This window comes from Tauraco erythrolophus, chromosome 7, assembly GCF_009769465.1.
Source record: "Tauraco erythrolophus isolate bTauEry1 chromosome 7, bTauEry1.pri, whole genome shotgun sequence".
Classification (NCBI taxonomy): domain Eukaryota; kingdom Metazoa; phylum Chordata; class Aves; order Musophagiformes; family Musophagidae; genus Tauraco; species Tauraco erythrolophus.
Window position 1 is genome coordinate 20,846,407 of NC_141471.1, and position 12,881 is coordinate 20,859,287.

Here is a 12,881-nt window from a genome sequence, read left to right on the forward strand (position 1 = left end):
GCGCACGGCGGGCGAGGCTACCCCGAAACCTCCGCAGCGCCCCCGGCTCCGAGGGTCCGCCTGGTAACGGGGTCCCCGGCAGGACCCCGCTCCCCGGCTGTCGCCCCTCGGGACCACGCTCCCCGGCTGAGGGAAGGCTGCTCGGGGCGGGGGGCAGCGGGCCCGCTCCCGACCGCCGGCGGAGCGGGCTGTGGCTGTGTGTGTGTGTGTGACAGCGGGCGGCGCTGCCATGTCCGCGGGGACGGGCGGAGGAGGCGGCCGGCGAGGAGAGAGAGGGGGAGGGGCCGGCCGGCGGTGCGGGGCGGGCGCGCGCCAGTGGCCCGCGCGCCGCCACCGCCGCCGCTGTCTCGCGCGCCCTTCCCCCCCGCAGCACCTCGACTGCGCGAGCGCTGGCGGTTGCCGGGGTACCCGACGTCACAGGCTGCGGTGACGGCGATTGGCCAGGCGGAGCGCGCTCCCCCCGCCGTGGGACCCGCCGCCGGCAGGGCCGGGCCTGTCTCCTTCCCCCTCAGTGCGGAGGCGCCGCCGGGCTGTGCGCGACCGCGGCGGTTCCTCCCCGGCCACGTCCTCGCCGCCGCCGCCGGCGGGGCGAGAGCCATGGGCCGGCCGCGGGCTGTGCCGCGCCTCCGGCTGCTGCCGCTCCTGGCGCTGCTGGCGCTGCTGGCGCCCCGCGCCCGCGCCTGGGACAGCGGCGACCTGGAGCTCTTCGACCTGGTGGAGGAGGTGCCGCGGAACTTCTACGACTTCCTGGGGGTGCAGCAGGTGAGCGAGGGACCGGGCCCCGCCGCCCGCCGGGCGGGGGCCCCGGGGCGAGCCTCCTCCACCGCCCCCCGCCCCGGTCCCTCCCCGCGGCGCGGGCCTGCCCTGTCACCGCCATCCCTGCCGCCGCCGAACATGGCTGGCCGGCTCCCCGCGCCGCTCCTGCGCCGCTGCTGGCCGCGGCACACGGGCGCCGGGCACGCCGCCGGCCCCTTGCCTTCTCGCCCAGTGCTGTCATCCGCCTCCCGCCCTAGCACGCGTGCGGCTGTCCCGCTCTGCCGCTGCAGGCCGGACCCCTCCGTGCTCGGGCTCTCGAGTCTCGGCGCAACGCTCTTGTCCTTTCCCCAGCCTCTTCCCTCCCTCTGCAGGGGCTCCGCTCTCCTTCCAGTGCTTTTCTATTTTTTTTGTCCTCTGGCCCCACCATAAATCAACCCTCCCTCTCTCACTGTACCTTTGTGCGTTCCTACTGCCTGTTGCTCTTCCGAATATATCTCTTTTTCTCCAAATGCGTCTACAGCTAGACAAAAGTAGCTCGTGGGCTTCTGCTTCCAATACATACCCTGAATGTGGCTGTTTCTCATCTTTCCCTTGTTCTGCATAGCTGTTGCTTCCTTATCTTCTTAAGATTGTGCATCGCCATGTGTTGCAGCTCCTGTTTTCCCTCACGCGTGCCATGTGGTAGACTGTGACCCTTTGCCATGGTAATGGCTTATAGATTGTTATGTTTGTTTGCTTTCCATGTGGCTTGGTTATTGTGCATGGTTTTCGTGTTTGCTAGGCAACACTTAAAGCATTTATTATGCACCTTCGGTTAATTTTCATGCGTGTGAAGTCAAGACAGGAACTCCTGTTCCCAACGCTTGTATCCTGCGTTTCTTGTGTGTGTTTTAGATGTGGTTGCTGGTTTCACTAACACTTGGCATCTTCAACTTATATCACTTGTGGCTCCCACTTGATGGCCGCCTTAATCCTTAGATGCTCTGCTCTGTGCGTGCGCGATTTAATTTGATTTCTCTTCATGCATCTTAGCAATCTTCTTTTGTTTTTTTTTTTTCTCCCACTTAGTATTCTTTTCCTCAGTAATTAAATATGCAATTCTTAATAATCTTGTTACTTCACCCAGGGTTCCCAAAAGACATTTTGTTCTTTGTTTGTTTCCTAGCACCTCTACACTCTGGTGAGTGATCCTGCTATTTGAATGGTGTCCCTGACAACTTTAAAGTTTATGCTGATGTAGGTCTTGTAGTTCTTGAGAGTAATAGCTGTATGTTCAGGTGCATTTCATTAGGGCCTTGTCTGCAAAGAGAGGGCAGGTGTCTGCAATATGTAAGAGTCCTGGTTTGGAAACTACCAGGAGTGGTTGTTAATGATAGTTGAGGGATTCTGAGTCAGTCTCATCTCTTTCTTTCTTTTGCTCCTTCTTAAGCATCTAGTGTTAAATACTATGGAATGCTATCGTATATACAACACAGCAAACACTACTACCCAAGTTCCACTTTCATGAACCTAAAAATCTAGGTTTTAATGCCTCAAAGGCAATTTTAGAGTTAGATAACATAGGGATATAAAATTTTCTGTGTTTCAATTAGTCATGTTCAGATCTGATATGCAATTCTTTGTTAATATCTTCCACAATCCTTTTTTTCTAGGACTGAATCTGTACCTTGCACAGTAAGTTTAGCAAAATAGATATTACTTTTAGCAGACAAATATTCTGCTAGTTCACACTTGTACTCTACTTGTAATCTTAATGGAGAACTTGAAACATTTGTGATGGGAAAAAGCAGGGGAAAAGTTGATGAAAGTGCAATACAAATTAAAGGAAGTTTTGTTATAGGTGTATACTAGTCATTCATAATGTCATTATAGCCAAGACTTGAAGTGTAAATAGTATTAGATGCTTTCACATGCAGCAGAATATGCCTGTGAGTACAGTAATATAGTATACAGTGTTGAACTTGAGCTTCAGTAGAAATTTGTAACATTGGAAGATGCTGTATAGGTTTACAGGTTCTTCCACACTGTGTCCTTTGTTCCTGCTGCTTGCTTCTCCAGCTTTGACCTATACCTGGGGCTTCAAACAAGATACTGAATCAGGGTTCTGACTGACTCAATAGGTGCTGCAGCTGTTTAGGTTGTTGTATGAAAAGGATAACTGGTCTTGTGACAGGGTCAGGGGAAGTGCAGGAATCTCAGGTGTGCTGTTGTGCTGGTTTTGGCTGGGGTAGAGTTTATTTGCTTCATAGTAGCTATTATGGGGCTGTGTTTTGGATTTGTGGTGGAAACAGTGTTGATAATACAGGGATGTTTTAGTTACTGCTGAGCAGTGCTTATGCAGAGTCAAGGCCTTTTCTGCTTCTCACCCCACACCACCAGCAAGTAGGCTGGAGGGGGCACAAGAAGTTGGGAGGGGACACAGCTGGGACAGCTGACCCCAACTGACCAAAGGGATGTTCTGTACCATGTAACATCAGGCTCAGCAATATAAAGCTGGGAGAGGAAGGATAAAGGAGGGGACGTTTGGAGTGATGGCGTTTGTCTTCCGAAGTAACTGTTATGCATGGTGGAGCTTGGCTTTCCTGGATATGGTTGAACGCCTTCCTGCCCATGGGAAGTAGTGAAGGAATTCCTTGTATTGCGTGTGCAGCTTTTGCTTTACCTCTTAACCTGTCTTTATCTCAACTCAGGAGTTTTCTCCCTTTTACTCTTCTGAGTCTCTCCTCCGTTCCACCGTAGGGAGAGTGACTGAGTGGCTGTGTGGTGCTTAGTTGCCAGCTGGGGTTAAACCATGACAGTCCTTTTTGGTGCCTAATGTGGGGCCAGCACAGCTGTATCCTACCTTGGACATCTTGACACAAAGCTGCCTTTTACCATAACATCTCTACATGCTGTTTGCGTGTTTCTTCATGTTTTCTGCTATTTTTTTAAGACTATGGTTTAGTGGACCTTACAAGTTATTTTGTATGTCACTGTTGTTTTAGTTGGGATGACTTTGACTAGAATGCTGTGATTAATGTTTTGTAGGCTAGTGGTTTTATTTCCTATGCTCAGGTGTCTTTCTCAGGTTTTTAGCACAGGAGGGACAGAGTGTGTGTGACAACAGCCTTTGTGGCCATGCCTTTGGACTGTGGCGTAATCTTTCATTCATCAAAGGTTGCTTTCCCCTCCCCAGCCCTCTGTTCCTCTTGGTGTTCATTGCCTTGTATTATGTCCTGATAATCTCTTTTTCCTTCGTGTACTTCTGGAAGAGGGAGTACGTCTCTCCTACACAGGATGTAACTTCTGCATCTGAGATATGGATGCTCAACCATGTTCGGTAACAGTAGTGTATCAGGGCTGCCAGAATTTTTCTAAGCATGTCATCTTCTGTTTTGAAAAAATATAAGGAATGACTACTCCAGTGCTTCCTGAAGTCATTAAAGCAGCTTAGGTTTTGATGAGACAATTGTGGTACTGGCTGCTTGTTGAACCTCATACGTGATGTCAAAAGCTGATGTTGACCTCAACTGACAAGGTGCAGAAGGTGTTGTGGGAAGTCTTGTAGCTCTAGCATGCTTCGAACCCTCTGGCTGCTGGATTTTTCCCTGGGATTGGAGAGAAATGATAGTTTTATTTGTTTGTTTTGTTGCTAGTCTATGCTTGTGGGAGTAAGGGGTTTGCAGTTTTGTCTTTTTGAGGGTCTTGTGGAAGCCTTGAGATGTTGTCAGGTAACTGTCATCCAGCACTAGCAGGGTGTTAGGTTTGAAGCTGCTGTAGAGTTTTCCAAGATTGATGACTGAGACAGAGAATGAGCTAATGGAAGTGATTTTTATTGTGAATGTGGAATGACAGAGGAGGAGTAAAATTGTGAATGTCTTGGCTGTTAGAATAACTGTCCTTAAGCACTTCAGTTCAAGGAGGGGTTGGCTCAGAAATCTACAAATGCTCAAGAATGGCTCATTTAAAACATTGCTGTTCTCAAGAAGTTTGACGTAGCATAATGGGGAGATAAGATAACCTTTGGCTTGGGGGACATGGAAATGTGATGTTTTCTCAAGTGGTTACTGAAGAAAATAAGAATCAGAAACTCCTGACAGATCAGATGGAATAATCATTTCAGTAATTGCTTCAGTATCGCCAGTTTCAAACTGACGAAGGGATCAGGACCAAATAGTATTCATCTAAAAACTCAGATGAAAGAGCAGAATTAAACCAGAGGCTATGCAGACTTAGTAATAAAATTACCCTGTTACCTGAGAATGAGAGCATTCAGATGTTACATCATTTTGGGGGGAAAAATTCCAGGAAGATGTTGGGGAGCTACAAGCTTGTATGGTGGACAAATGAACCGGTCAAGTTAATTTTCTTGTCTCTTACAGCTTTCAATAGCTGATACCTGCATAAATATGATATGCTCTGGATGAAATAACTTGACATCAGTTGAACCTGTGGATCTCCTGGCCAAAATATGCTTTTGATTATAACTGTTCTTATGGCTTCAAGGGAATTACCTTCTCTACTCTTTTTGGCTGACAGTAAGGAAGGCACTACAGGCCTCTGTCTTTTGAAACTTTGTGATATGGTTCTTGGGAGACAAGGGATCTGATCAAGAAATTTTTAGAAAACGTAGTTTGTTTGTGAAGATGTGTTAAAACACATGAGCTGTGTTGCTAGTTGGGCTGTGCAGAGCAGTGTGTTGAGTATCAGTTAGGACCAAGGAATTTCTGAGTAAGGCTTTGATTTCTGCTGGTAATCAGATATGGGAATAGGTTTGTCTTGGAAGTTCTGCTAGGCCTGTGCAGTGTATGAAAGCGAACACAGAAAGCTTATCCAAGTGCCCTTTGAGGTAGTAGAAGAGGCCCTGGGAGCTCAAGTTCCTGACGGAAAGTTAACGCATGGGTGGTGCTTGCTGACCAGTGCTGTGGATAAATATATAACCCCCCAAAAACGCTGAGAGATGTTTTCTTCAGTATTGGCTTATGCCTTTCTTGTGGCACATGAGACTTATTTTGAACCAGGCTCTCATCCATTCTGTGGCTTTACCGTAGACAACTAAGAGCATTGTATCCATGTCATTGCTGGATGATGCTGTAGCACAAAGTCAGAACTGAGCATACAGAACCTGCTTTCGGTCCTACAGCCTGTGAGACACTGGTATGTTTGGAACTCTCAAGAAAGTGCAAGATGTGAAAACCAAGGAGTCAGATTTCTTTGGCTGTGGGAAGCCACAAACTGTCTAGATGAGCTGAATGTATTTGGCTAACAGGCTCCTTCCAAGAGCACTGGAACAGAGGAGCTGTGTCTACCTTGGCAAGTAGCAGGGTCTGATGGGGTTGTGTCTGTGGAATGCAGTGTTTGGTGCTGAGGAATTGATGTCCATACTGTTTGCATTTCAGGGATTTTTTTTTTTTTTTTTTTTCTGAACTGATTCCAGGCTGGCTGCATGGACTCAGTGCCTGCTTGTGTTGAAGTGTACTGTTGTGCTCCTGGTTTTCCATCTTACAGTTCAATTCTGTCCAAAAGGGATCCAGTTCATCCACTCAGTACTGCTTCATGATATCAGTCTGTGGGCGCAATGAGGAAGTTTGCTTTACGTGTGCGTTCCTCATCTGCACTAAAAATCTGAGGTAGATGCACCTTTTAGGCTATAGTTTATAGTAAGCGGCTGATGCTTAGTTTTGCCTCTCGGCATTGCCTGCAAGAACCTTACCAGAAATGAGCTCCACAACAAATTGTATGGCTTTTATGTGTTATAAGGCTTTATGGGAGACTTAAGAAAATTGTCAGTAATGAGATTTTTGCGTAGTCTGTTTTGTGCAAGTGTTTGTGACTGATGACATGCAGTGCATACATCACTGCAGTTCTAAAGTTGTGAATTCCTACCTTATATAAGTAAAGTTCTTGGAGATAGATTTGGTAACCTGTTTTTCAGGAAGAATGGCAATCTCTGAAGCTGTCAGTGTTACATTGTCTGACACTGCTATAGTTTCTGGCTTTGAATGGGTCACTTGTCCAGAGGGGAAAAAAAAAAAATCTGGATAAAACTATTTTTGCTGTAGAGCTTTTTGGGAGCTTTGAGTGCTCAGAGTGGTCCCCTCAAGCGGGAAGAGGCATGTGAGGGATAGCTGTATCTATTCAAGGAATGCTCTTAAGTCTTCAGGAGGAGCAGCCTACCTGTACCCATACAAGTCTTCTTTCTTCCCTGGCAGCAAGGTGCACATAGGGAGGACAAGGAAGGGGAAATAAGGAGGGGAAACTCAGCAGTGTGTTTCTTCTTCCCAGTAACAAGCTGAATCACACTCCGAAGACTTATTTTGGGTTGCTCTTCTAACATTAAGGCTATTCTCTTTCCTGCTGCTTGTTTAAGGTTAACATGTGTAGGTGCAGGGTGTCATGGTTTTAAACTTCCTATTGGAGTCTTTACTGAGTTATACATGGATGTTAGATTTCAGCAGTTCTGGAAACTCTGCTTTCATAAAAAATGTAAATTACTACGTGAAGCTTGTTGAGATTATTCACTTGGATCCTATATAACAAAGTTGTTCTGAACTATAGGGTGATTTATTGACTCACGAGAGTTACGATAGAGAAGCACTCAAAGATAACTGCTCAGATTTGTAACTGAGGTTTTCATGTGTGTGTGTTGTTTTTGTTTCTGTTTTTTTTTTTAACAGTACTGAACTTTCAGGTAAGTGCTGATACATAATGTAATCCGTTCTCTAAGTGCCTTGACGGATACCATGTATGCACAACTTTCTCTGATAGTTTTTTTTTCACAGTTGCTGCATTTAAAATGATCAAGACTTCTAGACTTGTAAAACTTGTATTTTCCATAAAAATTTGTTTTCTGTATTGTTTCCTGTTAAAATTCTGCTTGGATGTTGTCCAAGGAAATCCAGGGTTTTTACTTTCATGTTGTCTCCTTTCTTAAAGAAACAGAAGTGTTTCAGAGTCTACCTTTAGAAGTAGTTTTAAAGACATTACTATTACTTTCCCTGACAATTCATTCATGTAATACTTTCCAGATTTCTTTCAGATTATATTTTTCTTCTTTCTTGCTATGTAGAAGGACACATAGCAATAGAAAACTATGATATTTGGGAACCAAAAATAGGTAAAGTGCTGTGAAAAGAATGAAACAGTCTTGAATTTTTTTTGTTCTGTCCGCATTGATAATGTTTCAGCTCTCTTCTCTGTGCTTGCTACTTCCTTAATCCCTTAAGGATATATCCATAATAGCTTGATCTTTAAATTGCATAAATAAAAAATGGGCTATTTGTCTTCCTAGAAGTTCTGTTTGACCTGTAATTCAATTGAAGGGAGTGACCAATTTCTTGATGACGAATGGTAGGTAACCTGTGCTGGTGGCTGTGGTGCTTACACAAGGCTGTATGTTTTAGGCTATTCCAAATTCATCTCCTTTGCGGAAGTTCTCATGTGTGTGCCTGTGTTGGTATCTAAAAGAGCCAATTAATCTAACATACAGTTTTGTAAATGACTTCTCAACGGGCTTTTAGTACTTGACTGCTGTGGATTGTGGTCATCATGTTTGTCTATAAAGTTGTCTAAAGAAAAATCTAAGAAGGCAGCCTTAATTTCATTCTGTTGAATGAAATTATGAAATTTAGGCTCCATTTAGAGCCATTTTACGGTTAAGATTAACACAGTTTCTCTAATCAGAGCTAGAGAAAACTATAGCTTTAAGGGAGATATTGGAGGTATCTGTGTGCTATTTTAACTTGAAGTACTTGGTAAAATTTAAAAATTAAAATGGAAATTTCAGCACATACAATGTTCCTTAGTTGGATTGGTGCTCCTTGTTACTGGCTCTGCTGAGAGCACAAAGAGCATACGGTGCTGTTGTGCAGCTGAGCCAGTAAGAATGAGGGTGTAAGCGATAACAAAGGGGGTTTCATCTGCAAGAATACGTCTAATATTAAAATGAATAAATGGAGGAAATTAATGTATATCTGAAATGCTTTGGTTTTCCACAGTGTCCTAGTGGGCTGACAAAATTCATGCAGCGTATGAAATCCTGCAGTTTTGCTTTTAATTTGCAAATGAAAAGGTTAGTGTTCGTACTTTTGCTTAGCCATGTGCTGTGCCCATTAAAAGTTTGCTTCTCCTCAATTTTGGGTTCCTAAACAGTAGTATATGTATCTTTTTCTGCAACTTAAAATTGATATTTTTCCCTAAATTATGAGATTTGGGGTTTCTGGGTTTCTTTGGTTCTTGTTTGTTTGTCAGCCTTGTTTGGATGTTACTAGCTCTGTATAAAAATTATTTGTAAACAATCTTGTGTATGTGGTAATATGTTGTACACATGGTGTATGTTACAGTTACGCAAACAATAACAGTTTGAGTGTAACACTTCAGGGCAGGGTGGTGTATTACTGGGCGCTCATCTGAAGGATTGCTGGAGTGCAAATGTCTGAAATGACCTGGCTTGCAGGCCTTGCAAACTGTTCTTGATGTCAAACAAACGAGCGGTGGAATGAGAAGAGAATAAAATTCATAAGCAGTCCCTCATCTCTGCTAGATCTGAAATTCTTCTTGGGGTTAAACTGGAAAACTATCGAAAAAAACAGAAGACGCGTACAAGCTGTTGGAATAAAGTCACTGCAATCTTTCTCTGACTAAGAGAGAAGGAAGAACCAGGGAGTTTTGCTTTTATGCATGGCTGTGATTCTGAAATGCTGCTGTCTCAAACACTGTGAAGTGCTTTTGCTTGCGGAAGGAAGCATTCAGTGCTGATGAGGGACATGCGAAGCTGTGAAGTAGCCTATTGCACTGATTTGGGTGAATAGCTTGTCCTTGAAGGGGCGATAATTGTTTTTACCTACCTCTGAAAGTATTGTGAATGATTCTGTAGTCTGATTGATCAATGTTTTATTAAATTTCGAACTAATTTAGACTAGCTTTTATATTATAATCACTGTTTCATAGTCAGTGATTCCTATTGTGTTCTTTATGGGACATAAATGCTGTGATGGGAGAGTGGAAGAGCCGTATGCCATTTAATTTTGTGACAGTTTACAATCATATTAGTAATTGCTTTACTGGATGTTGTGTCTAAGAGTGGCTACTGCAGTGTTACAGTAGAAGAAATAAAGTCTGTAAAATTTCATCCGTATAGAAGCTTCTTCCCATTTCCTATTAGGAATTATTTAAAATCTTGTTAAATCGAAAGGAAATCTTACTCATTTCAAACACTTCTTTCAGTTGATTAAAAAATTTGAAATAAAGTTGTTTTCCAACCTGAGTCTACCTATCTGTGAATAGAGAATATTTCTTCCATCAATTTGCAACCTGTGTGGTTGGTAATTTCTGTTCTACTGAATATTTCCTCTTTCGATTTCTGCTCCAGTAGCTTTGCAACACTACAAGCTAACCCAGCAACATTCAAGACAAAGTAGCGAATTCAAATGCTGGACTGTATCTGTTGAAAATAGTATTTCACCAGTTCAAATACAGATTGAGGATATCAGACGACAGTTGTCTCTTGCTATTTACAGTGGTGAAAGAGCAGACCTCTTTCGTAGGTACGTTTATGTACTATATTTAAAAAATTGGGTGTAACTGACTTAGTTCAGTTACATAGTACAGAGTTCACATGCTGGAGTGTGCCAGCAGTTCCTTTAAGAAATCTTTTTTGTCTTTGTGTTTTCTGGTTGAGTAATACTAGGTTTTTTAACCAGAAAGCTGTGTTAATTTTAAGGGGCGAGGGAATGTTCCAGTCATCTGCTGGACAGATAGACTATCCTGTCAATGAGTTTACTGACTTGCTCATTTCCTCATTCGTGATGAATTATGCCTTTCACACGCTTACACTTACCTTCTTACATTCAAAGGATATTATTTATAGACACCTTAATTTTCTGGTGGAGATGCAGACTGCTTGTTAGTGAACTTAGGTTAAGGACAATAGCTGCAGTGGATCGGTAGCTTACTGGTTTTCCAGGGCCCCGTGATTCATTGGTTGAACATCTGTCTGTCTCTAGGTAGTCAGATACTGTTTTGATCACTGTCTCTGTGCAGTTGTGCAGTTAGATATTCTTTTGGTCACTGGAGATATCTACTTCTGTTTCTTTTTAAGTTGTTATCTTTCCTCAGTGTGTCATGCGTATGGCTTCTGAGAGGATCAGGTTTTGGATAAACGTGTATCAGCTAAGAAATATAATGATTTTTTTTTTGATCTTTTTCTTAAGGAATGGATCCCGGTGCCTGTGAGTGCCTGTTTCCATTCCCTAGTCATCTTGGTCTCCAGTTAGGGCACCCCTCCCTGTCACCCTCAAGCTCCTTGGATGCCTTCAGGAAGTACTGGATGCTGTCAACATGCTCTGGCTGATTTACACCCTGGTTTCTTGTTACTTATATACTTCTGTATAACCTGGCATTTCTTCCTTAAATAAAAATAATAAAGCCAGTGGCAGTAGGTGGTGTTACTTGGGGAGAGCATGTGAACCTAGCCATGTTTTGCAGTACATTTGGCCCCTGTTTCTTATTAGTAATGTTAAAAGGTGCATTTCTAATGGTGTCTTTCAGTCAGCTGGTGCTGTACAGTGGATTTGGAGAACTGTCAGCAATGTGTCTTGGATCACTTATGAGTTGTAATTGCCAGCTCCAAACTCTGCTTGTGTAGGCATGGTTTAGTTTAAGGCAAGTCTTACCTACACTGAATCTTGTCTCGCACTTTTTTGCCAGATCACTTGGTTTGGCATTCCCTCGCTAGTGTCTGGTATCTACCCAAAACGTATAGTGTCAGCTATGAACTGTGAGATTTCACTGCATGCTCTACTCTTCAGGTTGTCATTGAAAGTGCTGAATAAAGCCAGTCCCAGCACCATTCCCCCAGCAGGAGACCTTTCAGCTGCCTGTTCTCTGCCCTGAAGACTGGCCATTAAACCTTGCTTTTTGTGTCCTGTTCATTAATTTTCTATTTGTAAGGCTCTTTCCTCCCATCCTGTGGCAAGTTAGTTTCTTTGATAACCTTTGGTGTGGAACCTTGTCAAAAGCTTTTTCAAAACTGGACTGTACTGTGTCTGCTGGACCTCCTCTCTCTGTGCTTACAGATGCACTCCGATGACTCGGGTGGGTTAGTAAGGCAGGGTTTCTCTTGGCAGAAGCTGTGCAACATCTTTTCCAACAGACCACATTTATCCCTGTCCACAGTGACTTTGTTTTTATAGCCCCTACTGCCTTTAGTAGGGATGGATGGCAAACTTTCTGGTCTGTAATTCCCAGGATCTCTTCTGTTTTTTGGTGTGTGTGTGTTTGTGTTTTGTTTTGTTCCGCCCCCCCCCCCCCCCCCCCCCCCCGGTGTGGATGGGAATCACACTGGAAAAATGCTGCCTGCCAGCTCCCTGGTGGCAGGTTTTTGCAGTACTTGGGTTACCTTCCTCACCTGCAGGTCTGCAGCTTTGTATATAAATTCCATTCAGCAATCTCAGGTGAAAGCCATGGTCCTGGCGACTTCTTAGCATCTAATTTGTCTGTTTAGAGTAATATGTCCTGCATATTTATTCAAGTTGAATTAGCTTGACCTGTCTACTGCAAAGATTGTGTGGTGTGGGAATCTCTTGAACATTTCCAACAGGAAAGACTCATTAAATAAATTATTAAATTTCATGGCTCCAGCTATATTCCTGAATGAAACTTTTCATAGCAGTCTGTAGCTACCATCCTGGTTTTGATTACATTTGAAAAAATGAAAGGCTTTTGAAAATCAAGTATATTGTCACTGTAGTTTGCTTGGACAAATACAAATCTGCATTAACAAGTTAGAAAGAAGTAGGCAACACATTTTTTTAGCTATCCATTCCACAAATTCTACTGGAACTGGCACAAGGGCCACCATGTTGGTGTTGTAGTTATTGATCATTAGAAGGAACAATAGCTGCTTTACTAACTGCTACACATCTATGATTAAGCACGTTTTCTTAGGAGCTCAGGCCTTTAATAGAGATACCTGGAAAGGAGTTTGGAAATATATAAGCTTGACCAAATTGAATTTCAAGTGACCAAAGTTTTGGTCACTTTGCTTAGGTAACTAGCATTAGCTCTGTAACATCACAGTTTTGGACAATGGTTCTCTTTTTCAGAAGGTAAAAAGGCGGCCTTGGGTGTGTATTACTACTCAAGTT

At 43.7% G+C, this 12,881-nt stretch overlaps 1 protein-coding gene across 2 annotated transcripts in view; it reads left to right on the forward strand.

The window, feature by feature from the left end:
- Positions 1-597: 597 nt before the first annotated feature.
- DNAJC1 (DnaJ heat shock protein family (Hsp40) member C1) overlaps positions 598-12,881 on the forward strand; it is a 115,452-nt gene continuing 103,168 nt past the window's right edge. For both annotated transcript variants that reach the window (XR_015222262.1, XM_086614855.1), the window contains exon 1: positions 598-762. Coding sequence is in view for 1 of the 2 variants with exons in the window: in XM_086614855.1 (XP_086470981.1) it covers positions 598-762 (165 nt within the window). In the remaining variant the exon portion in view is untranslated. The remainder of the gene's footprint in view (positions 763-12,881) is intronic.